The following is a 22,227-nucleotide window of genomic DNA, read 5'->3' on the forward strand; positions in this document are numbered from 1 at the left end:
ACTGAACAGCTGTTCATCCCAGCTGCCCTCTGCCATTTGCCTTCTTATTAGGCTACAAAATCTTCACAGGCCAGAATGCTGTCTTATCCTAGCTGAAGCATAGTAACTTGCAAATAGTAAGTGCTTGGTAAGTTAAGGTAAAGCTTTCCCATAGCCTTTCTCTAAAAAAGAAGGAGGAGGAGGAGGAGGAGGCGGAGAAGGAGGAGGAGGAAGAGGAGGAGAAAGAGGAGGAGGAGGAGGAGGAGGGGAGGAGGAAGAGGAGAGGGAGGAAGAGGAGGGGGAGGAAGAAGAGGAAGAGGAAGAAGAGGAAGAAGAGGAAGAAGAGGAAGAAGAAGAAGAAGAAGAAGAAGAAGAAGAAGAAGAAGAAGAAGAAGAAGAAGAAGAAGAAGAAGAAGAAGAAGAAGAAGAAGAAGAAGAAGAGTAGTGGTAGTAGTAGTAGAAGTAGTGGTGCCCACCTTTAATCCTAGCATTCTGAAGGCAGAACAGGGTGATCTCTGAGTTCCAGGCTGATCTACATAGAGCAAGTTCCAGAACAGCCAGGGCTACACAGAAAAACCCTGGCTCAAAACAAGCAATCAAACAACCCACCCACAAATAATAAAAAGTACAAAGAAAGAAAAAGATCTATCCCTACTTTTAAATGTGTCTATGTGTGCATGCATATGCCCACGTGAGTGTAGGTGCCACAGAAGCCCTGGAGCTGGAGTTAGAAGTGGTTGTGAGTTGCCTGAAGTGGTTGGAGTCTGCTGGGACCCAGACTTCAGTCCTCTGGAAGAGTGGTATATGCTTAACCACTAAGCTGTCTCTCCAGCCAGCCCCTCCCTCTGCTTTTTTTTTTTCTTATACAAGCCATATATAGTGGCACTTAGGACGCTAAGACGGGAGAATAGGTGTTCCAGGCCTATCCTGGGGTATATCGGGAACAAACAGTCTCCAAAGAGTCAAGAAGAAACGCGAAGAGAGTCTAGGGGAGATGAGACCTATTTGGGAAACTTGGGGAGACTCAGATCTCTGAGGGAGAGATTCTCATTGAACTGTTCTTCCTATAGATAAGAACTTGACCTGGAAGGACAGGAAGAAGCTTATCAGCATAGGAAGTGCCTAATGGTGTCAATAAGCCACACAATTTCACACGCTGTATTTCTTGGCAGAAGTCTAGCGAGTTTATTATTCTAAAGTTCTCTTGTGGGGAGGTGACTAGTTTTCCCTTTTAGGGCTTGGGGGCTGAAGATGTGACTCAATGCTTAGTGTGCAGAAGGACAAGGGATGGGAAGGGAAGTGTGGATTACAGGCCCTGACAATTTAGAAGATACCTACACACTTCTATCTGATAATTTCATTTCCAGTAATCTGTCCTGAGAAAGGTCCTTTAAGACGGCCAGGTAGGGTGGCACATACATTTCTTTAATCCTAACACTCAGGAGGCAGAGGCAGATAGATCTCTGTGAGTCTGGGGGCAGCCCACATAGTGGGTTCCCGGTCAAGGAGAGAGACCCTGCCTCAAAAACCAAAGAAAGAAAGGAGGGAGGGAGAGAGGAGCTAATGATGGCTGGTGAGGAGGCTCAATGGGTAGAGGACCTGCCACCAAGCCTGATGCCTGAGTCTGTTCTTCAAGACCCACAAAGTTGAAGGAGAAAACTGACTCCTCCAAGTTTTCCTCTTTTTAAAATAATTAATACTACTAATAAAATCACAACACTGCAGTTCCAGGGGATCTGATACTTTCTTTGGCCCTTTGCAGGCACCGGGCACACATGTGGTGCACATACATATATGCAGATGAAACCATCATCGATACATATAAAATAAACTTTTTTAAAAAAAATCCCACCTTTAAAAAGGGAAGTAAGTTGGGCAGTGGTGGCATGCCTTTAATCTTAGCGCTCAGCTCAGGAGGCAGAGGCAGAGGCAGGCGGGGAGGGGGGGGGATCTCTGAGTTCAAGGCCAATCTGGTCTACAGAGTGACTTCAAAGACAGCAGAGAAACCCTGTCTAGAATGCACCCCCCCACACAAAAACTAAAACATAAAACAAAATCATAAAGGTATTTAATATAGGTTTCCTATCCCGGCCCTCCGTCCACTGTCTTCTGAATTTTTGGGGGACATGAACACACACGTACGCACCTTATACGGCCCTCCGTCCACTGTCTTCTGAATTTTGGGGGGACATGAACACACACGTACGCACCTTATAGCCTCCGATCCGGTGGTCAGGCTTGAACTCTTTGCCGTTTTTCAACCAACGCAAGGTGGGATTGGGCGTTCCGCTGGATGGGCATTTGAACTTCACCGTCTTGGCAGCTGGCACCGCATGCAGCTTCTTTTCCATCTTTTCTGGGGATGTCCAGTATGGAGCTACAGCTGTCCAAGAAAAGCCAAGGGGGGCAGATGAGGGTAGCGGGAGTGGTCAGACGCCAGGGCCCAAGCAGGCTCACACGCACCTCATCTATCTGCTCAATACCTCGGGCCGTCTAGCCGGGCAGGAGTCAGGCACCATGGCCCACAGGCCCTCTGAGCCTCTCTCCTCCCAGGCAGGCAGGCCTTTCCCCTAAGTCTCAAATCCCATGTCTCAAAGGCGGTAAATAGGTAGAAAACAGTGTCTCACGCCTACGGTTTGGTTTGGTGTTGTCTGTTTCTTTCTCCTCCGAGGAGGAATCATCGTCGTCATCATCATCCTCCGAGGAGGGAAGCGCATCTGTGAGGAGAAGGGGGAGGTGGGCACTGAGGCGCTTCTGGGCATCTCTAGACTGTCATCAAACAGAAGCCGCCTCATCAGGACCAGCTCAGTGCAGTCACGGACAACACACCCACCCATCCCATAAGGACTCCCAATGTCCCCAAATTTTGTCTCAGTGACAGTCTCTGTTTAAGAACCGCACGCTCCAGGACTCATCTCAGCCCAGTGCACTGCCTTCTGCCTGGAGTCTGGACAGCTCCAGCAAGGCTAGCACTTTCCCCCCCAAATTTATTTAATTGTAGCCCATACATCAAGGCCTTTCAGCTAACAGCACCACCTGGGTACCCACAATAGCAGCTGAGGAATCGGTGTTCTTTGAACATCAACCACTAAGAAACCCATAGAGGTCTAGACACTCTGGGCCTTGAAGCTACTTCTAAAAACCCTACGATGAACAGGCTGCCATCAGGAGCCTCTAGTACGGAACTGCTGAGGGCTGGGAGCTGCCTACCTTTTCTTTCTCTCTCTCTCTCCTTTCCCACAAAGATTTCTTTGTAATTTCGGTGTATGTGAGTCTGCATGCACCATGTACATGCAGGAGCCCAAGGGGGCCAGATGGTATGGGATCCCCAGGAACTGAAGCTACAGCAATTATGAGCACACGGTGTGTGCTGAGAACCAAAGTCAGGTCCCCTGCAAGAATATCAGGGCTCTTAACAGCTGAGCCATCTCTCCAGTCCCAGAGCTGCCTTTTTCTAATCATTGATAAAGACAAATCTCTCACACGTAGAGATGCAGACCAAGTTGGTTTCAAAGTCACAGAGATCCTCTGGAGTGCTGGGATTAAAGGTGTGTACCACCATTGCCTGATATAACTGCCTTCACTCCCCAACTGGGATGCGCCCCATTTAAAAACAGACGGGGTATGGTGGAGCACACTTTTAATCCCAGCACTTGGGAGGTAGAAGCAGGCATATCTCTGAGTTTATAGCTGGTCTGGTCTATATTGTGAGTTCGAGGACAGCCAGGGCTGTGTAGAGAGATCCTGTCTCAAAAAAAAAAAGGCTTGCTATCCTTTCACCAGAGGTCTCTCTACTCCCCCTGCCACTCTTGGGGTTTAGGGAACCATGTTCCTCAATTGGGGACAAGTTCTAAATGATACCTGGGGAAGGTACCAAGCCATCTCTTGGCATCAGAAGTTCCACCTTTTCTTTCTCAGATCTTGGTTTTGTCAAAATCACATTCTAGAGGAAGCATAGTCCCAACCACAGAGCTCTAGGCTTGCCAGGCCACACTCATAATGTTCCGTGAGCTTGACAACAGGTGTGTTATTTCCCACAAAGTTAGGACATGGCAGGGTACCTGAGTCCTTCCCAGCACAGCAGGAACCTCACACCGTACGCTGCTCTTAGGTTCTAATCGCTAACCCTAGGCCTTGACAAGATGAAGCTGGCTGAGCCCCACTTAGCATGACCGGGGCGTGCTGTGGTGGGGGAAATCACAGGGTCTTCACAGCCCGAAGCATCAAGGTAGGATCTTAAGCAGCCCCAGGTCACTGGTCACAAGCCCTACCTGGTCAACCTCTTGAGAGCTAAGCCACGCAGCGGGCAGGGAGCAGTGTTAGTGGGCAGCAGTTCTGAAGCAGAGTAGGGGCGGATCACAGAAGGGAAGGAAACTGGCCTCCCTTTTAAAAACCAGCAAATAAAGTCGGAGGAGTAGACCCGGTGAGGGCTTTGCTACCAACCTGAGACATTGACGGAGAAGTAGGTGGTGTCGCTGCCAGAGGGGCTGCTGGTCACGCAAGCGTAGAGGCCAGAGTCGGCGGGGATGGAATCCCGCACCTCCACCTCCTCCCCCGTGATGCGGGTGCGGTTGCTCTCCGCCAGCTGCACCCCGTCCCGCAGCCAGTTGATGCTCTGCACATCGTCCCGCAGCCGGCAGCGAAGCTGTAGCAGGTCGCCAGGGTGGACCAGGAGAGACTCCACCTCCACTGGGGCTCCCCAGGGCTGAGCTGCAGCCACCCACAGGGGCCAGGAAGAAGAGCCAAGTGGAGAAAGGAGGAGGAGAGAGAAAGGGAGTTAGGTGAGCCACAGGGCACTGCACTGTCCGGGCCTCAGTGGAGGCCACAGAGCTGGGGACCGGACTGTGTACCCGCTGGAAATGATGGGCAACCTGAGACCCCCAGCTCTTCTCCTCCACCCCACTTCTCCATAAGTCAAAGAAGAAAGAGGTCGAAGTTAGGAAGCAGCTGCAGCAGCATTAAGCAGTGTTTCAACTTCCTCCATCCTAAGGGGGAAAGGTTTTCCTGTATCTGGAATGCCCCCTTCCCCAAATGCCACTCAGTTCTTTGCCAAGAATAGCCACTTCCCACCAAAACACCCCATTCCTTCTCAGCCCTCTCAGCTTTACCTCTTCCCTTAGTGGATAAACCCAACCCGTCACACCCCGGGCAGCCCCTACGCCCAAGATGAGAGCAGGCATTTGCTCGACCAGGACTCTGGGTACACATGACTCAGCGAGGGTGGGGGCCCGGCCCTCTAGCAACACAGATGCTCATGTGGGAGGGACAGCCAAGGAGAGGTCAGCTCAGGGGAGCCTCCAGAGAACAGGTGTTAGGCCCAAGGCCTGCAGCTGCCACAACAGCGCATTTGCTCTGGCAGCAGACACGGCACACATAAACCCTTTCTCATCCACTGCCTGGACGCACACTCTCCTGCACCCCGCTTTCCTCCTCAAGAGACACAGGGTCACACTGTGGTGGTGTGAATGAGAATGACCCCCTAAATGCGTATATATTTGAATGTTTGATCCCTAGTTGGCAGAACTGTACTGGGAAGGATTTGGAGGCATGACCTTGGAAGGTGTGTCACTGGTAGTGGGCTTTGAAGTTTCCAAAGCCCAAGTCAGGCCCAGTCTCTCCCTCCAATTTGTGTTTAACATGTAAGCTCCCAGCTACTGATCCGGTGCTGTGCCTTCCTGTCAAGCTCCCCACCTAGATGGTCATTGACTCACCTGAAACTGTAAGCAAGTCCCAAACTAAATGCTTTCTTTCTATGAACTGCCTTGGTTCTAGAGTCTCTTTGCAGGAACAGAAACGTAGCTAAGACACACACACATACGCACACGCATACACATACACACCTAGGCATCCTAGGCAGAAGTGCTAGAACTATCCTGAAGACCCGATGCTACAGAAAGCACCCACCCCCTTGTGGGTGAGCTGGCTCACTCAAGTCACCAGGAAGACCTAGATTCTTGGCACTACCAGCAGCCAGGCATACTGGCCAGATAAATCCCTTTGCCAAGGAAGAAGCAGAGAAGTTTCTGATCTTTTTGGATGTTCAAATGCACGACTAGCCTCTTCCTCTGAAAAAATGTACGAGGTAGCCAGGTGATAGTGGTACACGCCTTTAATCCCAGCACTCCGGAGGCAGAGGCAGGTGGTTCTCAGTGAGTTCGAGGCCAGCCTTGTCTACAAAGTGATTTCCAGGACAGCCAGGGCTGATACGCAGAGAAACCCTGTCTCAAAAACAAAACAAAACAAAACAAAACACGAATGCACTGTGCCTCTCATGCCTGCCACCTGCCTAGGTTCAAGAGGAATGGGGCGTAAGTCCCTGGGACTCTGAAACAGCTCAGCCCCTGCTTTGCCTCTCTCTAGGTTCTCACCAGTGTTCAGACTGGCAGGTACCTCCTCCTAGAATCCAGCTCTCACCACTATCTGGTGAGAGGACGGGACGGGTCGCCACCAAGAGCTGCCCAATTAAATACTTGTGGATCCAACGACCTGGGATCTCCCTGTTGTCTTTCTTCCCGGATCCCTCTGTCCTTTAAACTCCATCCTCAACTAACTACAAACTTGAGATCACCCTGTTTCTGCCTCTGTCATTTGGGGATTCTAAGTACCTGCTACTACATCCAGGCGTTTTTTTAAGGCAGAGTCTTTGTAGCCCTGGCTGGCCTGGAACTCAGAGATCCACCTGCTTCTTCTTCACCCCAAGTGCTGAGGTTAAGGGTGTGTATCGGCACACCTGTTTACACCCAGACTTTTATTTTCTGAGACGGAGTCTCGGGGTGTCTCGAACTCGCTGTGGCGTGACTTCCTCAACCACACTTTTTGGCAGTGCTGGGGGTGGCGCCCAGTGCTCTGCACGGGCCACCGAGCTACAGCACTGTTTCTCATCTCGATGAATATGTGTTTGTGTCTGTCTGTGGGCGTGTGCACATGAGTGTGGGTCCCTATGAGGGCCGGAGGCGTCAGATTACCTAACGCTGGAGTCATGCAGGGTTGTGAGTCACCTGACAGGGGTGGTGGGAACCAACTGGGATGGCTCCTCTGAGCTTGGATTCCCTCAGCCACCGAGCCATCGCCCCAGCATCTCCCTTCTCATCTGAAAGGCTCTTTCTGAAGTGCTCTACTGATGTGCACTAGAAACTGTAGGTACATGGGGGCTACACATGGTTTTCCTCCCGAAGAGCTCAAACGTTGTCGTTGATGAACCTGAGGACTCTCTCCTAAATACTGGGCCACCGAGAAAGTCAGACTCCTTTAAAGGGGTCTGGGTACCAGGCAGGCTAGACACATGTTTATTTCAGTGTATCTGGTTGAGGAACGCACCACAGGAGAGCAAAGCACACAGCTGGTTAAAAATAGCTGCGTCGAACTATTCCTTCCATTTTTAATGGTTTACGGGGTTGCCAAAAGAAGACAAACTGCTCGGCGCTGACCCTGAAGGAAGACAGCAAACGCTCCTCCTATTGATTCCATCTCATTTCCCTCGAGCGGGTCATGGTGATTAAATATTTTGATGCTCAGGAGCTGCACCAGCCATTGGTCAACGGTGAACTCAAAAATTCTCAGGCTCAGCAGTCCAACAGCCTGCTCACACAGGTCCCAGCGACAACAAGTAGTTCCCAAAGAAACTTGGCAAAAGAAAAAAAATTGACAACAGGCATTGTTCCTAAAGGAGGGAGCCAAGGAACCTGCCCTTTTGCAGGGCCAAAACTTCAGCCAGTGCTGACCAGCGTGGAAAAGACACGCATCTCTGTGCTCCACAGAACCTTCAGGAACCAGCTTTCTTGTTTGCAGGTTGCCTTCTCCCATTCGTAGAGCCATCTTGGGATAGCCTCTTACGTCGGGTTCATACTCCCCCATCCCCACACTCAGGTTTACAGTCTCTTACAGCTGTCCCCATCAAACACTTACCCTTGATATAAAGTAAAACCCAAACCCTCTTGGCCTCCACGGTCCCTATCAACCTGTCTTCCCACTCTACCCAACTATGTCCCTGCCTTGGACCCAAACCTGGCTGTGTCTTGGTACGGCTGCATCTTCCCCTGCATAGGAATTGAACTTTGGCTGACAGCAAACTAAACCTCTTGTGTTCTCCTGACTCAGATTAGGCAAAGTCTACCACCAGGAACATCCCAGCAGCGTTTAGTCCATGATAATGCTTAAGTTTTCATATTTAATTCAGTACAGACAAAAAAACCTTCGTCCAAAGGTTCTCCATTCATAGTTACTGAATCAGCAAACACAGAACCCACAGACATGGAGGACTGACTATATATTCAGAGTTAGGAAACCATCCCAAAATTCCAATTTTAGACTATTTTATCTCCTTGCTGCAAGAAAATTCATAGCCATAGACACCTGCCTGGCCTTTTTATAGCCCTAGCTGTCCTGGAATTCATTCACTATGGAGACCAAGCTGGACCTCCTATGTCATAGTATTTGTCTCAGTCAATCAGTCTGTCTGTCTGTCTGTCTTCTTCCCTTCCTCCAGTCCTTTCATTATGTTTGTTTTGTTTTCCGGGACAGGGTTTCTCTGTGTAGCCCTGGCTATCCTGGAACTCGATATGTAGACCAGGCACGCCTCTGTCTCCTGAATGCTGGGATTAATGGCGTGTGCTACCACCGCCCTGGCCTACTTCTTTCTTTTCAATGGTGGAATAGTGTTTTGGTGTATGATTCATCACATCCCAGGGACAGCTGGAAGACATCGGGAAGGACCGTCTCTAGTGATGACAAGTACCCATACCGTCTCCTAAGAACTAGCAAGTAACCCGGAACAGAACTGACTCTTACAGTGTTTTCATATCAGTTAACGGCAGGACACAGAAATGGGTCTTTTAGAGGACTCACAAATCAGCCAAGAGGCTGTAGGGCATTGGTGGCCTTTTAAGTTGATAGCCGAGCCCTTAGATGTGTTAAGCTCTCACAAAACAGAGACAAAGGGCTGGAGAGATGGCTCAGAGGTAAAGAGCACTGACTGTTCATCCAGAGGTCCTGAGTTCAATTCCCAGCAACCACATGGTGGCTCACAGCCATCTATAATGAGATCTGGCGCCCTCTTCTGGCATGCAGGCATACACGGACGAAATGTTGTATACATAATAAATAAATAAATCTTTAAAAAAACAAAAAACAAAACAAAACAAAAAAACAAAACAAAACAGAGACAAAGTCATTTATCATAGGAGGTGACAGAAAGGTAACCAACTGGACATTTACCTGTGTTACTGTCCTGTAGAGGGGCCCTGACCTTGAACCTTGACCCTGTTCACTAACGACCCAATTGTTAAAAATGGTGTGGCCCTTACTCATGTCCTTCTCTGACAAACAACACCTGGCATTCTCTTGCTTCTGTGAGCTGAACTTTTTCAGTCAAGACCAACAGGCTAAAGTTACATGAAGCAGGTTTATCAGCCAATGAGAGAACAGCTAACTGCTACTTGGAGAGGGTTTATCAGCCAATGAGAGAGCAGCTTGCTCCTACTTGGAGCAGGTTTATCAGCCAACGAGAGAGCAGCTAACCGCTACTTTTATTAAACCGGCTACAAAGGGTGAAGGCTCAGCCACTAGAAATCAGCATTCCAATTCTTGAAGAATGTGACTTAGATTAAGTACAGGACTAACCAACCAGCCAGATAGTTCAGGGTAAAGGCACTTACTTCCTGCCAAACCTAATGACCCATGTTTGACCCTTAGAATCCACCAGAAGAGAACCAATTCTTGAAAGTTGTCCTCTGATCTTAACATATACACAACAAACAAACATAAAGGTCTTCTAAACCCAGGCGGTGGTGGTGCACACCATTAATCCCAGCACTTGGGAGGCAGAGGCGGGCAGATCTCTGTGAGTTTGAGGCCAACTTGGTCTACAGAGTGAGTTCCAGGACAGGCAGAGATACACAGGTTTGATGCAGATGAAAAAAGCCCACGAAAACAGGCTGGGCCAGTATTCCCTGAGACGGAGGGAAAGGATGTGCTGGCCCTATCCTGCTTCTCAGACCAGGAGCAGAAGGGAGGACCACGCTTCAGTCATCTTCGGACTCAAAAGGCACCGGAAGGAGATCTTTTTCATAGGGCTTTTACATCAATGAATGTGAATGAAACCCTATTGCCCCCTTCCTATTTGTTCATCAAATATTCTGGCTATGTAACTTCCCAACAAGCCAAGAGGGGTGGCATTTTTGCTTATGGCTGAGCGGGCCAGAAATGTTCCAGTCATGTAGCAGGTAATTCTGGCCTAAGTCAGATCTCTTGACTCTACATCCGTTTTCTGACATGAGCCCTATCTAGGCCCAAATCCATACAAATCTTATTACACTTCAGCTTGTACGGCGGTCAATAGAAGACAGCCATTAAAGAAATCCCTGGGGACACACCTGTCTGTGGAGACCATAAATGCAGTACACTCATGCCACGTGAATAAAGAGAGCTGGAGAAGCATTCTATGTTAAAATATCACCTCCTGGGCCGGCAGGATGCTCATTTGGTCAAAGCCTGGCTTGCGCTCCCCCTCCAGGACTTGAGTGGTGGAGAGAACGGACTCCTACAAGCTGCCTTCTGACCGCCGCACGTGCACCGTGGCATACATGTACAAGTGCACACAGACCCCATTAAAAATAAGTAAATGCAATTTTAAAAACTTATAAAAAACATATCACGTCCTTCCCCAACCTAGGTTCTATAAAAACCAACTTGGGCTGAAGGCGATGCATATGCAAAGCCTACATCTTCATGTGACTCTAACGAGGTTAGACAACGTATTTGCAAAATACATTGCCATTCACCTTGTGTGAAGCGTCCCATCTCGGGATACTTAAACAACCGTGCAAACAAGATGCCCACACACAACGGAGTCACACTTTTCTCCAGGCTGTCATTTCATCTGCAAGCAGCCTATGGAGTTCACGGTGTACAGCTGGACTTCCTTTTGTGGGACTCCCGGCTCCCCAATAACGACGTGGAGACTTAATATTAACAATGAAAGCCTGGCCTTAGCTTAGGCCTTTTCCCAACTAGCTCTTACAGTTCAATTTAACCTGTCCCTATAAACCCACATTTTGTCACGCAGCTTGGTGGCCTCTGTCCCATACCCTTTCGACATCGAAGCCTCTAGTGACATCCACACTCCTTGAGTCTTTCTCTTCCCCTCTCTCTCTGAAGTCCCTCCCACCTACACCTCCCGCCTCGTTATTGGCCATTCGGCTCTTTAGTGCACCAATCACAGCAATACATGTTCACACGGTGTCCAAACATCCCACCACAGTTGTGCTCGCTCTATTGGATGGCTGTGGAGTGTATCATATACCACGTACCGTTGTCATCGTGTGCTGCCTCATCAAGCCCCCACAGCAACCCTGCGGAAGAGGGACTGTTAGTATCCTTATTGCAGTGAAGGAGAATGGAGGTGTGGGAAACACGGGGTTCATTTAGGACAATCCTCCCAGGCAGTAAGTGGGAGAACTGGGACTCAAACCCAAGTGCCCTGGACCTTCAGAACACACATCTATCCAGGATCCAGCGCACCTTTCGTTTACCTTGGGTTTTTGTTATTGCTGAGACAGAACAGGCTGGCCTTACATTTACCATGAAGCTCATAATGCCCTTAAATTTATGGCAAGCCTTCTGCCTTTGCCTCGGGAGCCATGGGATAGCATGAGTTACCACACACAACTTGCTTTCACCATGTCTTTCTAGTCCTTGACTGTTAGAGAATGGTAAAGCCATTTTACAGTTCAAAACAGCGATGCCATCTAATGGTCCCCGGTGTCCCAAGAGTTTCTTGCAAGAGTTTCTAAATTGGCTGATCTGGGCTTATTCTCCTTCCCTCCCCCCATTTCCTCATAGGCACGGCTTATAACAATACCTTAAGAACGCTTTACCAGCCGGGTGGTGGTGGTGAAACAGGAGGATCTGAGTTGGAGGCCAGCCTGGTCTACAGAACAAGGTCCAGGAGAGCCTGGGCTGCACAGAGAAACCACGTCTTACAACAAGACAAAAAAGGATGCTTTTACCTTGCTGCGTGTAGACATGCACAACCACAGCTCAGATCCCAACCCTCAGGAGGCAGAGTCAAGCAGATCTCTGTGCATTTAAGGGCAGCCAGGGCTACATACCGAGACCGCCCCCCATATCTCAAAATAAACAAAGCAAAAACAAACAAGCAAAAAAATCCAGTGCTTTTAACTTGAAGGACCCCCCCCCACCGACTGAGCAGGTCTGGGGATACGGTGTACCCGCCTCATGGCACACTGCCCTTTTGGGCGTTGCACGGGACACTCTACAACCATGTCTGTTCGTGATCATGCGATTGCTGCTGCTCCCCACTTGAAAGATGTGGAGGCTGTGCGCCTTCTTGCAAAGTCTCATAACAAAAAGGCTCGAGATGTCTGGTCAACTGTGCCCCAGGCCCCTCCCCCACACTTATCATGGCAAGTGTGTTCCTGACAGTGCGAGGTGACCCACTGGTGGCGTACACAGCAATGTCCTGGCCACAGGGAGACACTTCCAGCTCTCATGCTGTATGCCCTGGCTCAGCAGACACCTGTCTTCTCACCTTTCCATTGGCAGTTTAGAGCTGATAACCTCTGATGTCACCACTGCATCATCCCGGTACTCACCCCTCCATCACCCTCCTCCCCCGGGGCCACTGCAGAAGAATATTAGGCAAATGTGCCAGTCAGCCTTCTCCTTGGCCCAGGTCCACAGATGAGAGGCCGTCAAAGAGGCCCCGGCTCCAGGACACACATGACATGCTGGCCCCTGTCCTCTTACACGCTGAGATCCCCAGGTTCTCCTCCTCAGGAATCCAGAGTTGCCAGGCATGGTGGCGCATGCCACAGTCCCTAGCACTTGGGAGACAGGTAGGCAGATCTCTGTGAGTTCGAGGCTAGCCTGGTCTACAGAGAGGGTTCCAGGACAGCCAAGGCTACACAGGGAAACCCAATCTCAAAAAACAAAACAAAATCCAGAGTCATTCTCGTTATCTCCTCTCCCCTGCCTCAGTGGTCTGGTCTCCCCGCTTCCTCGGTATACCTTATGTTTGTTTAGCTTTTTGCCTTCCTAGAGACTTTGCATCTCTTAAATGTCTTTCTCTAACAACAGCAGCAGCAACAACAACAACAACAAATTGCCTCGTTACTTCAAATCACTCCTCGTTCCTTCCTTGAACACTCAGGAGGAAGGCTGGCATTCCAGGCTCTTACCACTTGATGCCGCACTCAGGACTGAACACGGGACCTCCCACAGTCTAGGTAAACAATCTATCACCAGCTGCGGTGTGGTCTCTGAGAAAGAATCTCACTACATATCCCTGGCTGGCCTGAAACTCACCCACACAGACATCCACCTGCCTCTGCCTCCTCAGTGCTGGGATTAAAGGTGTGTGCAGCCCCTTTCTTATTTGTTCATTTTAAAGATGGTCTCCCCAGCCCTGCCCTGTACACCCTCCCCATGAGACATGACGCGGTCCAAAGTAAGATGCTCCTTCCTCAGCCTGACCTTCATTTTGTTTTTAAATATACCCCCGCCATGAACTTGAGAGTGTTCGTGGCTTCATTTGTATATCAGTCCTGTTGCCTGATTGTTAGAATGATCTACACAGTGCCGCATCCCCTCTCAAAGGTCAGGAATGGTAATGACATCTCAGGCACCACAGAACTCCCTCCACAAAATCCAGACACCGGTCCTTTGCAAGATATCCCAGGGTCGTCCCTGTTAATTGCTTTGGTTGGGACTTTGGGGTTAAGAAAATGAAGGGAGGGCTGAAGAGATGTCTCAGTGGTTAAGAGCACTGGCTGTTCTTCCAGAGGACCCAGGTTCAATTCGCAGAACCTACATGGCAGCTCACAACTCTATAATTCCAGTTCCTGGAGCTCCAACACCATCACACAGACATGCACGCAGGCAAAACGTCAATGCATATAGAATAAAGGTAAGTAAATATCTTAGAAAGAGGAAGGAAGGAAGGAAGGAAGGAAGGAAGGAAGGAAGGAAGGAAGGAAGGAAGAAAGGAAGGAAGAAAATGAAGGGATAGCCAGGTGGTGGTGTCGCATGCCTTTAATCCCAGCACTCGGGAGGCAGTGAGTTCGAGGCCAGCCTGGGTAACACGCGGGAGATGGTGGTCTAGCAGCGTTCACCTGGGTAACACACGGGGGATGGTGGTCTAGCGGCGTTCACCTGGTAACACGGGGGATGGTGGTCTAGCAATGTTTACGGTCTTGGCACAAGCTCCCAGAGATAAATGAGGGAGCAATTGTGGATGTGGGAGGAATTCGGGGTGGCTTTGAAAGCAACTTAAAAGGAACCAAGAACAGCACTGCAGGACTCCAGGGGCCCTTGGTAGAGGTTTTTTATTACATTATTTTGACTTTGAAATAGAACCGAAAACTTACTTTAGTGAGACCAAGACAGACCAAGTAGTCGAAGTGAAATCCCAGGTGAGAACTATGAGGGACCAGGCTTAGAGAAGGAGCCATGAGAGATCTATGATTCCTAAAATCCCATCGATGAAGGGACGCTGCAAAAATGGGGGAGCATAGGTGTGCGGCTGGGTGGGGGGGGGGAAGAGGAACGCCAATCAATTACCAGGGCCTGTCTCCCTGTCAGCAGCATCCAGGGCCCTGACCTGTGGGTTTGGACAGGTTCTGTTTTGTTTTGTTTCTGTGTTTTTAATAGAAAAGGGAAAGGAGCAAGGAGGAACATTTTGCATGCAAATAGGGCCGCTGCCAGAACAGCCCGTTAAAATGTAAAACTCCACTTTCGGCTGACAAAAATGGCGCAAACCGCGGGGCTTGCCATAGGGGCTGCAATAAAGCCGACAACAAAGGGGCCGAGGAACAAGGAGGGCTGAATGGCCTCTGTCAGCAGGTCCCCGCTCTCGTTGCCATGGGGACTCCACCAGGGCTTACTAAAGGTATTTCCTGAGGAGAAAGGCAGCACACACATGCCCAGGCAGCCGAGCTAATCCTGACAGGAAGCCACCGCCATTCAGGAGCCCAGGGGCTTGGGGCTGAAGTTTTGTTTTGTTTTTATTAAGAAAAGATTTCAGCCTTTTGTGTGTCCCACCTCATCACTGTAATTTCGTGCAGAGCTGCCCATGATGGCCAAAGCCACAGATAGGGTCTCTGCCTCCAACACATAACCCCCCAAAATCAGCTCCCCAGGAGCTGGGCAGGAGGAGGTAACAGGAAGAACCTTACATGGGAGTCCCAGGTCAAGAGTTTGGTTTCAACCTTAAAACAAGACAAAGGCGGGCATCACAACTGTGTTCAATCGGGGCGCCAACTCTACCTGGCAGTAACATGCATGCCTGTACTTTTTCCCCACTGGCAATATGGTACCCAGGCTCTGGTGGCCCCCATTCCCACTGCAGCCCGGACCAGCTGGAAGGATTGCAATTAAGAGATTAACAAAGGAATCAAGTCTTTCCTCTTCTCCCAGAGAAACTTCTGGCTCTGCTGATAAAACCCTGAACCAAGCAGGGGGGAAAGAAATCTTCCTGTACCCTTTCCCCCAGCTGGTTCCTCAATACATTTTGCTCCTCTCTCTCTCCCTAGCTCACTGGCCAGAAAGAACCTAAGAGAGGAGGTGGGGATTGCCCTGCAGCTCAAGGAAGGGCGGGCTATGCTCAGGGCTCCCAGAAGTTTGAGTCACCGTGTCTCAGTTGGCACCAGAAGAATGCAGCCATGGCAGATTCAGGGAGGAGAGCCAACAGCACAGCTGGCAGCGGAGACAAACTCCGGCGTGACAACTGCCTCCTAGGGCCGTGGAGGGCCCATGAACATTTCCTGAGCAATTCTAAATGGGAAGAGCCGTCCCCGGCGAAGAGTTAAAAACCCTAAGTGGCTCCAGATCACAAACCTGGGCCTGGGTGCTTGCAAAACCCACGCTTCCGGGGCGCTATCCTCCTCCACTCCACATACACATACATGCACCAACGTGCATGGCCTAAATCCTGACAAAATCAGAAAGGAAAAGAGTTTCTGGAAGCATTGAGACGGCCTATCAACACCCTCCCTCAACACACACGTGCACATTCGAACACACCCATTAGGAAGCTTCCGGGGTCATGCTAGGTTTGGGGTTAAAATAGATGGAGGCTGTGAACCGTCGTGGGGGTGGTAAGCAGGTGAACCCAGCCAGGTTCTCCTTCACCGGAAGTCACTTCCTAAGTACCCATCAAAACGACAATTGGTCACCAACCGGCAGAGCGCCTAAGGACCTCTCTGCCAAGTTGTTGGCCGGGGTGGAGTGGGGGTGGGGGTGTGTTACAGGGTGGTGGTCCTGTTGCTAGGGAGGTTGCTTGGACCCTCCCACTACTGGCAGGGAGCCCAGGCCTCCCAGCCCTGTGTCTGCAGCTGCGACCTGTCATGCACTTCCTGGTCTGGGTTCTGTAATGGAAAGATCATTAAGCGTGGGGGAGGGAAAGGGAGCAAGAGAACTCCACGGGGTAGAGGTAACTCAGCAGTCCCGCTCTTCCCTGGGCCCTGACCTTAAAGTCTGGTCAGGTTCCTTAAAGAAAGGAATGCACTGCCCTGCCCCCAAGCGCCCCGAGCCTCCTAGGGGCCGCCCCTCCCCCCAGGCTCGGAAGCGCCAGTTTGGAGAAGGAAAAGCCCAGCAGCTGGGCAGGAAAGTTGCAGTCCCCCAAAACTTGCTGATCCATTCGGCGGGAGAGTCAGCTGTTTCGGAATGTGCCTTCTGCCCCCCCCCCAGGCCCCCACAGATGGCGCTGGAGTGACCAGTTTGCTATATGCTGTCCCCGTTGCCTCTGTCCATCTGCACTGTGCCAATGAGGCTGGGGGTGTTGGGGTCAGAGAGTCCCTGCTGTCGACCACCCACCCCAGGGTGGGGAAAGAGCCTTCTCACGGAACGGCATGTCATTTTTCCCACAGAGAAATGCCCACAGCTGGGCACTTCCTTGGCATTCTTGAGGCTCCAGTTCAAGCCCCACTTTCACATTCACTTATACATACCAAAAAAGGGGGGCGGGGTGGCCACTGGTGGCACACACACCTTAAATCCCAGCCTCGTGCATGGGTGTGCGCCCAGAGGCAGAGGCAGGCAGATAACTGAGTCTGTACAGCAATCTGCAGGCCAGACAGACTGCACAACAGCCTGCCCGCCTTAAAAAAATAATAACGGTAAGAATGCTTATAAACACTATACCATTTCTTAAAATGAAATAATATGTAGAAAGCTGGCTAATTGGTGAATAAGCAGAGTGTCAAATACGGAAGGTGAAAGTTCTAGAAGCTGCTGAGCCGTGGATGTGGTGGCTGATGCCCTGCAAGCATTTATGACACCGAAACAGCAGCACTGACAAAAGCTCAAGGGTCAACCTGGGCTACACAGAAAGTTCCAGAACAGCAACGAGGGGCGCCTACAGAGACCCTGTGTAAAAAACAAACAAACAACAACAACAACAACAAAAATACAATGATTAAAGTGGCAAGCTTAAGGTTACATATATTTGGGTCTAACAACAAAAACAAAAATGAAACGGTCCTAAGACCCTAAAGACTTGGAAGTCACAAATGGCCAGAATGGAGAGTGGAGCTTCATTTATAGTCCACCTGTCCACAAAACATTCCTCCTTCAGCCTCGATTTCTTGCACACACAGCATCAAAGACAAGCAGTCTCCTACTTCAGTACTTAGTAGAGAATGGTGTGTGTGGGGGGAGGTGAGCTCTAACTGGGAGGGGCCTCTCCATTGAGCAGGGTCTCCATACTTTTCTACATGGAAACCCAGAGCCATGGGACTCTTAGGGTCTAGATTCCTTCCCCCAGGAAAACAATTCTACGTCATCTGGAAAGAGGGGGGCATCTAAGATTCACATAGTCCAGGACCCAGTGGCTCAGCACAGTAGAGACGGCCTGAGCAAAAAGACCCTACTACCTTAGACTGTGATTCTGGGTGGGCTATCTCCTGCTACAACTCAGTCTCCTCGTGGAATCTGAAGGCTAACCTCCAGCGCTAGACCCCCTTCTAGTCTATGTTTCACCTGAGTTCTGAGATTACAGACTCACTGTGCAAGGCCAGCAGTTTGTTTTTAAGATTAAAAATGTTGATTAGAAAAGGCAGACATGATGGCAGTTGCCTTTAACCCCAGCACTTAGGAACCAGAGGCAGAGGGAGGTGGATCTCTGTGAGCTTGAGGCCAGCCTGGTCTACATGGTGAGTTCCAAGATAGCCTCGGCTACATAGTGAGACCCTGTCTCAAAAACAAACAAACAGAAATCAAAAGAACAACAACAAGACCTTTTCAACTATAATATGATAGGAAAACAAAAACACGTGTAGACTACTCAGATGCCATACAGTCTTTCTTGCCACACTGGGCATTAGCTATGGCTCCCAAGCAGCCCAGGATTACCAGGGCAAACAATGATTTCTCATAAAACAGGCTTGAGAGAAGAGGTACTGGAAACTGAATCCAGGACCCTCATGTAAGGTAAGCAACCCAGCCACTAAGTTACATCCTCTACCTTAAATAGCCTCAAACTTCAATCCCCCTGCCTCACCCACCCAAACAGGTAGATTACAGGTAACTACAAAGATAAGTTCCACCATGGCTAAACTTGGGCTTTGAGTTAGATGATTTTGTCAATCTTTGGTCTAGGGTAAGCATGCTGATCACACTTAGTGTGGGCCAAACTATGACAGAGTAGGTTTGATGTACTAAAGCATTTTTTCCCTAAAGCAGCTTTTAAAATATTTATTATCATTATGTATGATACATATATAATGTACAGTGCCCCCCGTGCCTGTGGAAGCCAAAGGACAACTTTGTGGAGTTGGCTCTCTCTTTCCACCTTTGCCTAAGTTCTGGGGATTGAATTCAGACAGCAAGCGAATCCCCAGACTTCCGCAGCCAGCGTTTCTTCCTGATGAACCATCAGCTCTGCTACACTTTTAATCATTACTTTAGAACGTTACCCATTACATAGAAAACGTTTTTATGTAACGTGAATTTTAATTGGCCTTAATAATAAAAACCCAAAACCAGATAGTAGGGGGTGAAAACTGAAAGATGAGAAAAGCAGAGTGGCCAGCCACTGGTTCTCACCTCTAAGACATCCTCAGACCGAAACTCAGACCTGACTACTTGAGTTCAGTCCCGGGACTCAAATGGTAGAAGAAAACCAACTCCAGCCAGTTTTCTGTTGACCTCGGAGTGTGGTGGTCTATACTATCTAAGTCTATAAGAACACGCTGCATGACAAAATCTCTTCATGATACATTTCCTAGGACATATTAAGACAACTAATAAATATCAATATCTCTCTCTATAGTCAACTAAAATACGCACTAACAGATATAACCTACAGATAAGCAATTTACCCCTCCACTTTGAGCAAAAGGCCATCTTATGCAGTGTGAGATGTCCTCAAATAACCTGGTTTAATGTCTTTATTTGATGTGGGCTTCAAATATCATTCCCCAAATGAGTTCTGTATTGTATTTGCAAGTCTATTCAAAGTTAATACTGTTAGGTGTGGTGGTGCGTTCTTTTAAGCCCAGCGTTTCAGAGACAGAGGTAGGAGAATCTCTATGAGTTTGAGGCCAGCCTGGTCTACATAGCAAGTTCCAGGAAAGCTAGGATTACATTGAGAGACCTTGTCTCAAAAACCCCAAACTAAACAAAGCAATAACAAAAAAGTTAATGCTGGTCAAAACTAAGCCTGAACCATGGTGAGGGCAGAAGCGATCCACCCACTCAAGCATTCATGAGGAGAACCCTAAAACTATTCATGTTTCCTTTTAAAAGATTGCACAGTCCAAGTGGCAAAAGTGGGAAAGACAGTTACTAAATTGCAATACATTGTATTCTCTTCCCAGGGCACTACTGCGGAATAAGTGCCTGTCTACCAAGACACAGAAGTAGATGTCAGAGGTTCGCAACTTCCATCGCTTGAGTCTTGGGGACTGAATTCAGGCAAACAGGCTTAACTACAAGTGTATTTACCCACTGAGCCATGTTACTGCTCCTTGCACTGTTGTTGTTATTTAATCTTATGTGTATATGTGTGTGCCTGAGAGTATGTATGTATGTATGTATGTATGTATACCACATGTGTACAGAGCTCTAGGAGCTGAGAAGAGGCATCAGGTCCCCTGGAACTGGAGTTATTACTTACTGTTGGTAGGAGCTACCAGTACTTTTCAATTTAATCTCTGAGCTCTCTTTCCAGCCATGGTCCTTGGTTGTTTGTTTGTTGTTTGTTGTTTGTTTGAGACAAGGTTTCTTTGTAACTTTAGAGCCTGTCCTGGAATTCCCTCGGTAGACCAGGCTGACCTCGAACTCACAGAGATCCGCCTGCCTCTGCCTCCCGAAATGAAGGAAATAAAGGCGTGGGCCACCGCCTTGGTCCTTGTTTTTTAAAGACAGGGTCTCACTATTTAGCCCTGACTGACCTGCACATCACAATGTAGACCAGGTTGGCCTGGAACTCTGCATGCCTCTGCTGGGGTTTAGTGATGCCAGGGCTGGTTTTGATTTGATAAACCCCCCCCCCCGCGCCTTTTTTTTTTTTTTTTAAACAGGGTCTCACTGACTGGCCTCTAACTCACAGATCCACCTGAGTGCTAGGATTAAAGGCACGCCCCACCATGCCCAACCTTGACTGTTTTTTGAGACAAGGTCTTGATATATGGCCCTAGCCAGTCTGAAACTTAATATGCAGCCCTCTGCCTCCCCTTCTCCAAACACAGTTTTTACACTGGTTAGCAGCTGGAGAGAGATGGCTCAGCAGTTAAGAGTACTTGCTACTCTTGCAAAAGACCCGGGTTCTGTTCCCAGAAATCACATGGGAACTGTCTGTAATTCCAGTTTCAGTGATCCAAAGACTTCTGGTCTCCAAGGGCACCAGGCATGCATGTGGTACACTTACATACACACAGGTAAAAATACTCATGCACATAAAATAAAATTTTTTTAAATCTTTAAGAAAGCATGACCTACAAAACAACACTCGTGTGCTAACTGACTATGCCTTCCCCAAGTCTGAAGTCCCTACATTAGTACGCAAAAGGCCAGTTTTGTTCTACGGATGACCGATGACCGTAGGCTTGGGAACCACTTTCACTATGGCACCTCACGAAGCTGTGATTGATGAAAAACCTCACAGGAAGGAATAAAAATGAACTGTCCCACTGGACTGGTAGGGGTATCCGTTATCCCAGTATTAGGGGAGGCTGAGGCAGTGGGATTACTAGTTTCATGTCAGTCTGAATAACCTCAGAAATGTCCCAAGAAAACCAACATTAAGGCAGGGGATCTCAAAGAGAGGTGAAGTCAGACTTCCAAGGACTCATGTTTCTTTGCCTGAATTTCAGTTTGATAGGATACAGCAAAATGCAATGCTGAAATGAATACAAGCAAAGTTGTAGTAAGGCCTGCCTTTGAACCCTAATGCTCCCCTTCACCAAATGTCTAACTTTAGGCAAGTTACTGGGCTTCCCAAACCTCAATACACCCCTGCAATTATGGGGCTAAAAACTGTCAACGGGATCATAAAGAAGCAAATGTAAAGATGAACGCACAGTGCGAAGATGCCACAAAGCAACATTTAATATTATTTTCAAAGAATTTTGCAGGTATGACTTCTGAGGAGTGTCTTCATAGAGTAATGCAATCGAAATTTTAAAAAACAAAGGCTGGGGAGACGCTAAAATTCAAGTGCTTGCCACATCCGCCCTGATCCCCAACATTCATATATACACAGCTAGTGTAGCATCGAGATACCCTCCCCTAACTCCCCATACTGAGAAGGTGGACAGGAGGACCCCTGGGGCTTGCTAGCTGGCCAGTTTAGTTGAATAGTGGTAAGTTTCAGGTTCAATGGAGAAGACTCTGTCTCAAAATGAGGGGAACACCCAGAGAAGACCTCTGGCCTCTACACCCCTATGCATGCATGCAGAAGCATACGCGCACACAGTGCACACGGCACTCTCCCTCAGCCCTATCCACCTCCCCATCCCACCCCCCCAAAAAATCTTTTTTTGTTTTGTTTCTCTGTGCAGTCCTGGCTGTCCTCGAGCTTGCTTGTAGACCAGTCTGGCCTTGAGTTCACAGAGATCTGCCTGACTCTGCCTCCTGAGTGCTGGGAGCAAAGGCCTACGTCATCACAGCCCAGCTGTTTTTATTTTTTTTATTTCAATTTTTTTGTTTGTTTTGTTTTTTGAAGCAGGATTTCTCTATGTAGTCCTGGCTGTCCAGGAGCTTGCTATGTAGACCAGGCTGGCCTCTAACTCA

At 48.9% G+C, this 22,227-nt stretch overlaps 1 protein-coding gene across 19 annotated transcripts in view; it reads right to left on the reverse strand.

Annotated features, from left to right (window-relative positions):
* Positions 1-22,227, reverse strand: part of Fgfr1 (fibroblast growth factor receptor 1) — a 54,670-nt gene that overhangs the window by 12,257 nt on the left and 20,186 nt on the right. For 5 of the 19 annotated variants that reach the window (XM_087900987.1, XM_087900981.1, XM_087900978.1 and 2 more), the window contains exons 3-6: positions 11,286-11,327; positions 4,423-4,689; positions 2,607-2,696; positions 2,190-2,362 (exon numbers count right to left, since the gene is read on the reverse strand). In XM_087900987.1, the coding sequence (XP_087757113.1) occupies positions 2,190-2,362; positions 2,607-2,696; positions 4,423-4,689; positions 11,286-11,327 (572 nt within the window). The remainder of the gene's footprint in view (positions 1-2,189; positions 2,363-2,606; positions 2,697-4,422; positions 4,690-11,285; positions 11,328-22,227) is intronic. The other 14 variants (XM_087900990.1, XM_087900986.1, XM_087900984.1 and 11 more) reach the window with 7 other exon arrangements.

The sequence above is a fragment of the Myodes glareolus genome, chromosome 23, assembly GCF_982192425.1.
Source record: "Myodes glareolus chromosome 23, mMyoGla1.1, whole genome shotgun sequence".
Taxonomy (NCBI): domain Eukaryota; kingdom Metazoa; phylum Chordata; class Mammalia; order Rodentia; family Cricetidae; genus Myodes; species Myodes glareolus.